At 36.5% G+C, this 13,276-nt stretch overlaps 2 protein-coding genes and 1 long non-coding RNA gene across 3 annotated transcripts; all 3 read right to left on the reverse strand.

Annotated features, from left to right (window-relative positions):
- Nucleotides 1–610: 610 nt before the first annotated feature.
- LOC147498735 (uncharacterized) lies at nucleotides 611–2,859 on the reverse strand. The gene is made up of 2 exons (XR_015194350.1): nucleotides 2,609–2,859; nucleotides 611–1,201 (listed from the first exon to the last, which is right to left on the reverse strand). It is a non-coding gene; the product is annotated as an uncharacterized LOC147498735 (long non-coding RNA).
- Nucleotides 2,860–8,263: 5,404 nt separating this feature from the next.
- LOC147498736 (uncharacterized) lies at nucleotides 8,264–11,358 on the reverse strand. Its single transcript, XM_086563326.1, has 4 exons — nucleotides 10,543–11,358; nucleotides 10,198–10,458; nucleotides 8,693–9,280; nucleotides 8,264–8,575 (listed from the first exon to the last, which is right to left on the reverse strand). The coding sequence occupies exons 1-4, from the start codon at nucleotides 11,356–11,358 to the stop codon at nucleotides 8,264–8,266; spliced, it is 1,977 nt and encodes a 658-aa protein (XP_086419452.1).
- Nucleotides 11,359–12,242: 884 nt separating this feature from the next.
- Nucleotides 12,243–13,013, reverse strand: LOC147498737 (uncharacterized). Its single transcript, XM_086563327.1, has one exon. The coding sequence runs from the start codon at nucleotides 13,011–13,013 to the stop codon at nucleotides 12,243–12,245; it is 771 nt and encodes a 256-aa protein (XP_086419453.1).
- Nucleotides 13,014–13,276: the final 263 nt, after the last annotated feature.

The following is a 13,276-nucleotide window of genomic DNA, read 5'->3' on the forward strand; positions in this document are numbered from 1 at the left end:
AGATTTTGAACCAGCACAATGGTTGACGACGAGGCATGAGTGGCTGTATTGGTTATGCGTACTAACATCCTGGGTCAAAACAAATAAACAATGCATCATAAAAAGAACTATTATAATGTGTATAAGTACAACAACCAGCCCTTTAGCACTACCACTTCCCACATTAAATATGTAGACTTCAAACATAACATTTGTCCTGTCAATCATCTCAAATACATAAACATCTCCTTTTACATTATTTTCTCTCAGAATTGTCTCCAACCACTAGCGAAGTGAGCACAATATCGGTAGTCAAGCCACCTAACTCTATGTCTGATCCTCTAAAACATTAAGTCTGATACTATTGAATCCTCTTCGCAGATGTGTTTATGAAGCCCATTGGTATCTGCAAAAATAGAAGCCCACATGCAATTTATTGGTTGTTCAGAAAGAACAAAAGGAATTTAAGGCCTTTATCAAATTGTTTGAGTTTAGCATGTCAGAAATGTAGTTATGTTTGAGTGATAACTACAGTTTTCTCCAACAAACATTCTTAGGCGTTAGGACCGCTTTCTAGCCCAAAAACCAAATGAAGAACACAAGCTGGAAAACAGTGTTGAGCAATCCGACATTCAGACTTAATATGATAAATATACCATACTAGAATATTCTTTGCGATAAGAGCAACCTCACAGAATAACCACTTCTCACATTACAATGATCTCAAAACAAACGAGAAGAAGGAAGTTCAAGTTTCAATATTGTCGTCTCGTTGATGCTTCGAGTGCTTTTTTATTAACATTGGGTGTCACATAAGCCTTGCAACATGAATGTCTTTCATCAATAGGCAGAAGACTCTCTTCTTGTTTTCCTGATGATGCATATTTTGATTCTTCGAGTACTTACCTATTAACTTGGATGTCTTTTCATCAACAGACAGAACACTCTCTTCATATTTTCCTGATGAAGCATGCCCATCATTAGCGACAAAGTTCTACCTTTTGGGAACATATGAGCAAGAGATCCCTCTTAATCAATTTAAATACACAAGCATCCCTTTCTCTAAGACTATCATCTTTTGCTTCCAACGTTCAGCAAGTTGAGCGGAATAAACCTTATAAACACGGCATCTAACAAGCCATCTACGCCCATCTGAAATTTCAAGTGTTAATCTCCTCGAGTCATCTTTTAAATGTTTCTTGACAAAACTTAAAGGCAATGTCTGCAAAAAGAGGGGAAATATAGAGTTGTCTATCAGCCTTCCACTGCTAATTGGAGACTGCAAGGACAGTTTCCCATCAGTAAAGGCAAACGGAGCTGCTTGTTAATTATAGTCCAGCACAAATAAAACCAACTATTATTAGAAGCTACTTCATAACCATCATTAAAGTCTAGCACTCACCGAATTGTTAATTATAGTAATTCCAAGACCCAATAACATATTTCCAACTACTTGTGCCGGTTTGGGTCTGAAAAGAGCAGTAGGACTTGCAATCCTCTGAATTTCAATTTGCTGAACCAGTGTTAAGTTTAACAGTACATCCCAGTTATAGGCTGCCTCTAAAGGCAAATTTTACACTTCGCGAGCAGTTGGCAATAGGTACATTTTATGATTCTAACTGCATTTTTCGCCCCTCCCTTAGAGAGAGTACGAGCTGCTCTAATTGCAAGTTTGAGAGGCTCTCCAACCATCCGTCTTATGTGTTACTATGAATGAGGTGTTTCTAGCTCCAAATGCACACCTTACTACTACCAATTAATGCAATTCACTGTTGCCGAAACAAAGGACCCAAGTCACAGTCCAAACAATAATTGCAACAACCTTTAATAGTTTATAAGTCAAACAAAGACACGTCCATACAAGAGAGAAAGTGGATGGTGCGTCACAAATTTTAGGTTAATTTATCACTATAAATAGACGCAGAGCATTGCAGATATGTTGCTTAAAAGCTTACACTCCACGATAGGTCACAGACATGTACGTTATTGACTGAGCCATCATAAGATATCAAGAACTATTCCTCAACATTATTAGCCTTCTGTTTGCACACGTATGCAACTCCTAAACTGACTTTCAGTATGTTATCTTTTCAGTATCGGGATATATATTAAGTAGTTAGCATCACAATTACCAAAATAATAAGTAATTAACATCGCTATGAATCTACGTAGCTATGAATTTAATTAGACCCATATATATAATAAGTTTTATCAGTCCTAAACTTTTGTAAGTTTCATCTTCATAGTCGCATAAATAGGAAACCATATAGAATTCGAACTAAGAATAAAAGAAGTTTTCTGCAAAATTATTGGTAACATCTAATTTCAAATTATTAGTAACTTCTAATCCCATTATCTACAATAACTCAAAATCACACAATTTTATTCATTGTACCGTAAATCTGTAATTAAGAAATAGCTAGCTAAAGGTTCACTCTTATCTTTTTTTCTGAAATTGTTTTTTTCTTTTGTTATAACGAAATAGAACAAATTTCATGATAAAGTTAGAACAAAGAATTTTTCTCGCCCCCCCACCAGATTTATATCTGATAAATCTTATCTTCATTAATGGGAGAAAGAGAATAAGAGATATGGAATTATATAGAGAAAGAAGATAGAAAGGACGTACCTTATCAATTTGATTTCGTGAGAGAGGACTGACAGCTTATTTCTTTCAAGCTAATAACAGCGTATTCTTTTTCTATTTCCAAATTGAGTCCGGCACTACTTCATTCTAATAAAGGTCAAAGAGGTGAGAGGTTTATCGGGAAAAAAAAGAGATGTGAGAGACGGCTCTAAAATAAAGTAATAAGTAATAACTAGGTTTTTTTTATTTTTTTGTTCTCTCATCATGGCGTTTTTGTTTCTAAATTTGGCCAAAATGTGGGCGCCAGTTACTAAAAAGGGGCCAGATCTAGAATTTTTGGAAGGGATGCAAAATATTCTAGGAGCGAATTTTTTTTAGTAATTATTGGTGACGATGTTAACATTCCCAATTATCTTTTTGTTTTGCCATTTTAGCCAAAAATATTACCGACCCAAACAAAAATGTTGGCAAAAATAATTTCTAGTGATGATTACTAATAACGTTGGAGATAAATCATTATCAATGATGCTAAAATTGTCCTTGAGCTCAACAGGTTTTGCCGACGTTTCTTTCGTAGGGAAAAAAATCATCTAATAAATAAATATTTTATTAAGTCATTTGGTAACGTTAAAAATCGTCACCAAATCTCTATTGTAAAAGTAAACCAAAATGTGCTCAACGACGTTGATAAACATCGCCAAAGTTGATAATTACTGACGTTTTGACAACTTCGTTAAATATTTCGTCGCAAAAAACCCTGTTTCTTATAGTGTTTGAACACTTCTCTAATATAACACATATTTGCTAAGAGACTAGCAAAATGCTAGTTGAGGACTGTGATAAGTACTCAAAAGTAATTATTTATATCCCTAATTATGTGTATGTTAGCCTCCATTTTATATTTAAATATTCTAATATGATGCAATTTGAGTTTTTGCAGGTCAAAGAACATAAATGCGAAATATGGAAGGAAAAGAAGTCAAACAAGTCAAAAAGGAGTCATCAGGAATTACAACTAAAGGCTTAGGGCAAAATCATCATATTTCTCTCCAAAAGTGCCAAGTCGAATGGGACTATAAAATAGAATAATAATTGAGTTAGAAGAGTCTTAAATCTGATCTCATAGCCGTAATTTTGAATTCATGGGAAGAAGAGATCAACATGGAAAAGAATCCAGAGTTTCATAAGAATTAGGAAACTTAAAGTTGTCGGAAGCTGCAGCATGGGAAATAGCCTGCAGGGTAAAGTGGGCCACGTTTGACATTTGTGCAAACGAATGCAACTTTTTCAGGATTGCTTCTAGAAAGATTCCAGAGAGCTTGACACCGAATAAAAATATGATTCACATATCAATCTAGACGAACATGTAAGCCAACATATAAGGCACAAAAACGCAAGTTTTAAAGTATCTAGGAAATTTAGTTTTTGCATCTTAGATCTAGAATTAAGAGAAGAAAGTTCAAACCTTTTTCACTATTACCATCAATAAAGATTATTCATTTTCATATTGTGTTCATAACATAGTATGAGGAGCTAATCTCCATTCTCTTGGGAGGGGAGATGAAACATTTTTTTTATGTTTTAGTTTAGTTTTTCTTCTATCTTGTTCTAGTATAAATCCCCCATTGAGTTTCTTCTTATTCATCCATTGATCTAACGCTCCTTGTGGAGGTTTGTAGAGCCAAATACCACAAACCCTATATTCTTTTCTTCTAGTTTTTAGTGTTCCAGTGTGATGATTAGATTCTTTGTGGCACCTCAATTAGTTGTATGCACAATACAAAATGCCATGAAATTTCTTGATTTATCACGATATATATTAGAAATATAGCTAATCGGCATCGAAATGTAGGCGATATATCCCTGGCAAAGGAAACTCATCTTACCGAGTATTTATCGATAATATCGTGATATTAACCAAAACATATCCTAAAAAAGATTATGCCGGCTCATAAATGTTATTTAGTTTGCTTTTTAAGTATCAATCCAGCAAATAGCCAATGAAAATTGAAAATGCAGGCCCGCAGGGATTTATCAAAGTGATTCATCTATCCTTATTATTCATCTCCACATGATGTAGGATCCAAATCAGCAAACCCATAAGCCTATAACCATTAGCCAAAAACTTCTATCTTCTTCTTCTCAAGCTAAGCTTAAACTCTCCACTCTATCTGTATAGAATTGGCAAGAAATTATCTCCACCGTTTACCTACTTTGTGATGTGAATTTACCTGTCTAATTTATGGAGTTTCTTCAAGGAGTTGAATCCTTGTGATTTGTGTTGGCGCTTGTCAATAATCTCTATTCCATATATAAATATTCAAGATGAAAAAGCAACTACAAGACAATAAATGAGCTTAAGCGAGTAGATCGAGGCACCAGTACAAGCACTAGAGGAGCACACACTTGAGCTGATGTTGTTGCTCTCATTTGGGTGTTTTGGGTTGATGAAATTTTCCACTCTAATTTTCAATGTGCTCTACTTTTGGGTGTTGGCTGGACTTTTCATTGGCAATGAAGTTGATTTTTATTCTGAACATGTTTGCAGCCACTTCCATAGTTCCATTCCATTTAATTAGTTAGAAACCATCGTGTGGAATTCATTATTTCTACTAACTCATCTTATTGGTGATTTTTTTTGAAAAATTATGATATTTTAGACCATTTATCATGAAATCAATTTTACCAAAGCTTAACTTGCCAGTGCATTAGGCGGTATATAAGCCAAAAATATTGAATTTGGAGAAATCCGATATATTGCTCTAGCACGATATTTTGTTCTATGGTTGTATGGTTAATGCCACATGTGGATTTTCCATGACGTCTAGAGTTGTATATTGAATGCCACTTAAAACACAATTTGGTTAGATAGAAGATATCATTGGAGATTGAAGAAGTACTTGGTGGTAATGTAGAAAGCACGTTGAAATCCAAATATTAACACCATGGTTATAAGCATAAGGTTTGTAGATGATTTATATTAAGCATTATTGATTAATTATTAAACTAATTCTATGATTTTGGTGGATTCATCTCTCCCAAGATATTATCTCTCCTCATTCATAATTATATATTTAACTTAATTTAGTTTATGCATAGTTTAAATCTAAAATCAAATCAACTATATATTCATTAGTACTTAGCTATATCTTTTACTTGTATTATTAGAGCAATTTAGATTAGGAATTTCTATTATCTTCACTTAATAATTTATAGTAGGATTGATACTTTGCTAACCACTATACAAAATCAATATTTAATAGGCTAAGTAATATTTGCAAAAGATACGTAAAACAAACAACAACACAAATAATACGTAAGTTACGTGACTTTTTCAATGACCACTCCATATAATCTACTACATCAAAAACCGCCCACATATGATTTCCTTAGAACTTTTGGCACTCTATGATATCCTTATATGCGAGGATATACATGTTAGTAGTATACTAAAAAGCAATGCTTTGAGTATAAGTGGGAGATTGATAGGGTTATATATTAAAAGCATTAATTTTGTATTAACTCTAATTATTTATATTTTGAATGAGAATCATATGGGCAAATGTTATGCATATTATATATGTTATTAGTTATATGCATGCGTCTAATACTTTATATTGTAGATGATATGGTGTGTGGTGACACACAGAAGATCATATCATCAGTAGCTTATAAAGTATAAGTAAACGTTCACAACCTAGATGGATTTGGACAAACCATTGGTATGGTTGTAGTATAATCTGGTATTAGTCTATCTTGACTACAGGATTACACTAGTACACTTTGTATGTATTGAACAGGACCAAGTGAGGTTGTTTCTCTTTATATTGACTATATAAGAGAACAAACACCTCTGTTATTATGGATGCTTGTCCTCTTAATCCGGATATAATAACGAGCACTTACGTGCATTGTATATTATCTTAAATCATCAATGAGTGAGATTCATTTGTGAATCAACAAACTCGATGGATTGGGTAATGACATTGTATGTAAGGTGTGTTGTTGATTATAGAAGGAATCCGTGACCCGCAAGAAGTCGGGTTGATGATGTCCCCTTGAGGAGCTCATAAGGATTGTCATGTAAACCTACGGTGATTTATTTAATCCGACATGACAATGAGGTTGAGTGGTACTACTCAAAAACCTCTTTGAGTAGTACCACTCAACCTCATTGTCATGTCGGATTAAATCCACACCGCAGGTTTACATGACAATCCTTATGAGCTCCTCAAGGGGACATCATCAACCCAACTTCTTATGGTCACAGATTCCTTCTATAATCAACAACACACCTTACATACAATGTCATTACCCAATCCATCGAAGTTTGTTGATTCACAAATGAATCTCACTCATTGATGATTTAAAGTAATATACAATGAACATAAGTGCCCGTTATTATATCCGGATTAAGAGGACAAGCATCCATAATAACAGAGGTGTTTGTTCTCTTATATAGTCAGCATAAAGAGAAACAACCTCACTTGGTCCTGTTCAATACATACAAAGTATACTAGTGCAATCCTGTAGTCAAGATAGACTAATACCAGATTATACTACAACCATACCAATGGTTTGTCCAAATCCATCTAGGTTGTGAACGTTTACTTATACTTTATAAGCTACTGATGATTTGATTTTCTGTGTATCACCACACACCATATCATCTACAATATAAAGTATTAGACGCATGCATATAACTAATAACATATATAATATGCATAACATTTGCCCATATGATTCTCATTCAAAATATAAAGAATTAGAGTTAATACAAAAGTAATGCTTTTAGTATATAACCCTATCAATACAAAGGATAAACTAGAATCAAAATCTTTCCCTTGTGTATTTATGGGTTATAGTGTTAAACGCAAAGGCTATCGGTTCCTCAATCTTCAAAATGGGTATGTTTATATCTCACGTCATGTCATCTTTGATGAGTGTCGGTTTCCCTTTCACAGTCCCACATAATCCCAAGATACACTCATTGACACAACTCCTTTTCAGAATTGGTTGCATCCTATTGAAACTCATTCCAAAAATTCTCCCACTCAACTTTTCTTACCAACTGGCCTTGTGTGTCAGCTCCAACGATCTTTGTATATATGGTTTAGAACAGACTCCACTGGCCTTGTTTGACAAATTCAGTTCTTATCTCATTGAGTATGGTTTTAAATGCAGCCCAGCTGACTCTTCATTATTCATTTTCAACAATGGTGTTAATATCATGGTTCTACTAGTTTATGTTGATGATACTCACTGGTGACAATAATATTTTATTAGATGAATTTTTTGCAGAACTCGGGGCTCAATTGTCCATGAAGGATCTCGGCCCTCTCAGTTACTTTCTCTAAGTACAAGTACAATCTTTCAATTATGGGCTCTTTCTATCTCAAACAAAATATATGCTGGACTTGTTTCTTAAAACAAAGATGACTAACTACAAACTGATATTTACTCCTATGGCTACTAAACCTACTCTCATTTCAAATGGTGAAGCTCTCTATCATGATGTTACCGAGTATCGAAAGATTGTCGGCACACTTCAGTATCTCACCTTGACACGACCAGATTTGAGCTATGTTGTGAGCAATGTTTGTCAACATATGCATGCACCTACCAATGCACACTTCTAGATGGTTAAAACAATACTCCATTACATCAAAGGAACTATCTCTACTGGTTTGCGGATACTCAAGCACAATATCCTTGATCTCTATGCTTCTTCCGATGTCGACTAGGCCTAGTGAAAGCATGTTTTGAGGTCACAAGCTTCCCCCAGACTATCTTGTACCAGTTCACCTTACTACGGACATTTTTAAGAGTGGCATATGCTGAAGAAATAGAAAACTCACCAGAACTTAACGGAGTCCATATAACTTGATCATCAGTAAGGAATGTATTGAATTCGGTTTCCATGATCCATTTCTTGACTTCACATTCTGGTATTTCTGTAATGATCCTCGACCATTCTCCATTTGAAATGACTGCAGCTACTTTAGCATCCTAGGGTACCAAGTTTAGAAGAAGATTTTTAGCTTGAACATTTAGAATGAGTGGCCCTGAGCACCAAGGTTCATGCCAGAAGCTCATGTCATTACCATTCGCTATGCTGTACCGCACTAGCTTCCATGCAACTTCTCTATGCTTCAAAATATCTCTCCAAACCCAGGAGTAGTCCTTTGGAGCTTTCATTGTCCCGAACTGCTTTTGCTTGATTTGCTGATACCAAGACCATTTAACCCACAAGCTCTCTGATTTCTGAGCCAGTTTAAACACTAGGCCGCAGTAGGCTTCTTGATTCCACACTCTTGGGTCAATCAGTCCCAGCCCTCCTTGTTCTTTATGCAATCTCAAAGTCATGTGACTCGAGTGATGCATCTTTCTCACCATACTCGGTCCTGCCCATATGAATCTATTGCATAACTTGCTCACTTTTCCCAAGACAGTTTTTGGTAAAACAAATGTATTTGCCCAGTATGTTTGAAAGGAAGATAGGACTGATTTGACTAGTTGTACTCTTCCTGCTCTAGTCAAGTCCTTATTCTTCCAATCTAAGATACATCTTGTTATTTTTTCAATGAGAGGTAAGCAATCTCTAATACCCAATCTTGTTGCAGTAAGTGGCAGACCGAGGTTTGTGACTGGAGGAGTGACAACCGAGATATTCAACTCTTCAGCTAAAGCTAACCCTTCTTCCAGACATGCTTCCTGCTAATAAGGTGGTCTTTTCATTATTCAGCTGTAGCCCTATAGCTTGCGAGAAGGTGGAGAGAATGTCTTTTATTACAAGTAAGGATTCTATGTTTCCTTTGCAAAAAAAGAAGGATGTCGTTGGCAAAGCATAGATGCGAGAGAGCCAGCTTCTTACATTTTGAATGACATTGGATCGACTTAGTTTGAATCCCTTGTTGGAGCAAAGAACTCAACACTTCCATAATGAGCACAAACAGATAAGGTGATAGAGGGTCGCCTTGTCTTAGCCCTATTTTCCCTTGGAAATATCCTTCAGGTGATCCATTGACCATGACTGAAAAGGTGGGGGATGCAAAGCACATATACAGCCATGCGATGAAGATTGGAGGAAACTTGAACTTATTGAGTATGGCTTGGAGAGCCTGCCAAGAGACAGTATCAAAGGCTTTCTTTATATCAAGTTTAATAGCACATATCTTCTGCCCTTTCTTCCTTGTGTAACCTCTGAGTAATTCATGTGCAAGGAGTAGATTGTCCTGTATAGACCTCCCAGGGACAAAAGCCGATTGAGAGCTAGAGATCAAGGATGTAATACATGTCTTCATCCTGTTTGTTAGTACTTTTGACACACATTTATATATGGTATTGCAACAGGCAATGGGTCTAAAGGAACTAACATGAGAAGCATTTTTCATTTTAGGAATGAGACAAAGCATGGTAGAATTTATACCTCATGTCATCTGCTTATGAGAAAATATGAACTTGATCGCCTTTATGAAATCATCTCCCACAGTGGCCCAACATCTCTTAAAGAAATGAGCATTGAACCCATCCGGACCTGGAGTTTTATTGTCCTCCATACTAAATAAAGCTTCTTTTATCTCCTCTTCATTGATTGGAGATTCTGAGTATTGACTAGAGGCATTGCTTACCTCCGTAACTTTTAGCCTACTTAGGAACTCCGTATCACATTTCGCACTTGAAGGCACCCCTAGCAAGTCTGTATAGAAATTCAAGAAAGCTTCTGCTACTGGTTCTTTCCCTTCTCTTCTAATCCCTTGTACATCTATGACATCCCATACAAACTTTCTTGTCTTCCTTTCCTTCAAAGCATTGAAGAAAAATTCACTGCACTTGTCCTCATAGCACATCCAGTCTATATCTGTTTTCTGTAACATTTCTGCTTCCTCTAGCTTTAACAAGTCACACAGCTTCCCTCAGATAAAGAACTCTTGCTCACTAAGGTTGCCATCCAGCGGATTCAAGTGCAATCTTACTTGGATATCTTCCAGCTCAGATCGTGTGTCTTTTACTAGTCTCTGAATGTCATGACAGAAAGTCCTTGCCCATCCTTTCAACACCCCTTTTAAGCTCTTCAATTTTCTGGATAACATGAAGGTTGGACTTCCATAATCTGCTATATCCCAACAAAGTGTCAAAGTAGCTTCGAAATCTTGATGAAGCATCCAAAAGTTACAAAATCTAAATGGGGGTTGACTTCGAAAAGTAGTAAGGAAAGACATAACCATTGGAGAGTGATCCGAGGTTATTTGAGTTAGAAATTCCACCTTTGTAGCCAACTTAATAGACGGCCAAGAAGAGTTTACAAGGCATCTATCAATTTTTGACCATTTTCTTATTCCATCCCCGCCACTATTCCATGTATAGAAGCATCCAGAAGCAGTGTAATCAAATAACCCAGCTACATTCAAACAGCTAGCAAATGGGAGAGTTTCCCTAGGGTGCACAGCTCGGTCTCCTATCCTTTCATGCAAGTGTAACACATTGTTAAAGTCTCCCATTACACACCATGGGCCTTGCAAACTAGCACTTAACATCTTCAACTCCTCCCAAAGAGTAGTTCTTTCATGACTATTATTACTAGCATATATCATAGTTACATAGAAGAAGATTCCATGCTGCAAAAGAGTAATCTTGCAGTGGATAAGCTGACTTCCTTCCACCTCCTTATGTACATCCAAAAAACTTTGATCCCAAGCAATCCATATTCTGCCATATTCATTACTTGAGTAATTGTGCTCTACTACCCATGACGGACAGATCATATCTGTTATACTAGTATATTTCTCCATTTTGACTTTAGTTTCCAGAAACCCCATGCAACTTATCTTGTTCTCTGTGATAAACTTATTCATCAGTTCTGCCTTTGTGATGTCGTTTAGTCCCCTTATATTCCAGCAACTTATTTTTAACATTTGGATTAATTAATGATAATTTCTCCTCTTTCCCCTTCCTTTTGGACGTCTCCCTTATCTCTTTTTCCAGACTGAGTTTGTTGCTTGCCTGATGGATTACTTTGCTTCTTCTGAGCTCTAGTCTGAACAGAGGAGATCCCTACATTCCACTCAGATGCCGATGAATTCAGCTGGGCTCTAGTCTGAACTGGAGAGCTCACTGGGGTGGAGGTGTTCTCTGTATTGGAGATGTTATCTCCAAAGAGCTCTGGCTCTGCATCTGATAAGTCGTCATCCTCCAAATCAGCTAGTTCCTCAAATAGATTTCTTTCAGCCTGAAACAGTTTGGACTGTGGATGTGGTAGCCTGACCTGTTGAAGTGGATTTTGTGATACCACTAGAGGGAGGTTCCTATAACCTAGATCAGTTCTTGCATCTTGATGAGTTTCCGCAAACAGTTTAGTATCCAAGTCTGTTTCAGCATGCATGCCTTCTATATTGCGAGGTGATATCATTATATCTCTCTTTGAGTTTGTTATCTCTAGTTCGCTCAGTACCAGTTGAGATTCTTCAGCTGTTGTATTGCCTTCTGCTGATCTCTCTTCTTTGATTATCATCGCTTGGTCATAAGTCGAGTTTCCCACGTCTACAACAGGTGCATCAGCTTGTTTATTTGTTTCTATTCCATTTGTATTTTCTCCTTCCTGCTGACGCGCTGTGCCTCTCCCAGTTGGATCCTCATCTACTTGTGATTCTCCATTTTGTTGTGATGTTCTTTTTTTCTATACTCTTGTGGTTTTCCCTTTACACTGTTCCGTAGTATGCCCAAATCTGTTGCACTTAGTACAAGATATTGGTTTCCAAGGATATTCAAGTGGGATGACTACTTCTCTATTTCCAGGTTTAACTTTGATAGTTTCTTTGTATTCATGATTGACCGGGAATTCGACACAATACCTCGCAAAGGATAGTCTTTTCCTTTTTGCTGTAGCCTCGTCCATGAACTGCGGTTTCCCACCTACCAAGCTCGCAAGGTAAGACAGGCCATCAAATGTCCACATCTCCTTTGGGACATCCATCAACTTGACCCATACTGGTGTTGAAGCCACTTTGTTTCGAATACTATCAATTTCCACAGACCATGGTTTTATTACAAACACTCTTCCTGCTATGAATACTGGTCCCTCCTCCAACACCATTTGTCTATCTTCCAAGGAGGTAAAACTTATGTAGAACAATTCTTTGTCAGTAGTAAGCTCAAAAGAACCTTTTAGCTTCCACTTCTTTTCCAAATATTCCTTCACCATAGGGAAAGAGAGTCTGGAGTCTAGAAAGTAACCCACAAGATATTCATCCCATTGTTGTATCCCTTGATCTATAAGTTCTTGTGGAAAAACTGCTATGCCATCAACTATAACAGGCGAGAATTCCTTGAATGCTACCATAGTTTCTCGATCTCCTTGTCTACTAAAAAGCGCACTCCAAGAGTTGGCTCCTGCTCCAGAATTTCCATTCAAGGAATTCGAAGGAGAGGGATTACTTGTTGACGCCATAAAACTAAGAAAGATGTTTACACTAAAGAACTTTCACTGTAGACAGCAAAGGATTTACCTTTAGTGGAAACAAGGAAACAAAGCTTTACTTTCTCTAAAAACTCCCACTGTAAGCAGTGAAGGATTTTACCTTAGAGAAAACAAATCGAAGCTAACTTTCTCTTTAGAACTCCCACTGTGTGCAGTGGAGGATTTACCTATTGTAGAAAGAAAAGAAGAAGTTTTAGGATAAGAAATCTATTCTATCAGGATATTTTCCTATT

The sequence above is a fragment of the Coptis chinensis genome, chromosome 5, assembly GCF_015680905.1.
Source record: "Coptis chinensis isolate HL-2020 chromosome 5, ASM1568090v1, whole genome shotgun sequence".
Taxonomy (NCBI): Eukaryota; Viridiplantae; Streptophyta; class Magnoliopsida; order Ranunculales; family Ranunculaceae; genus Coptis; species Coptis chinensis.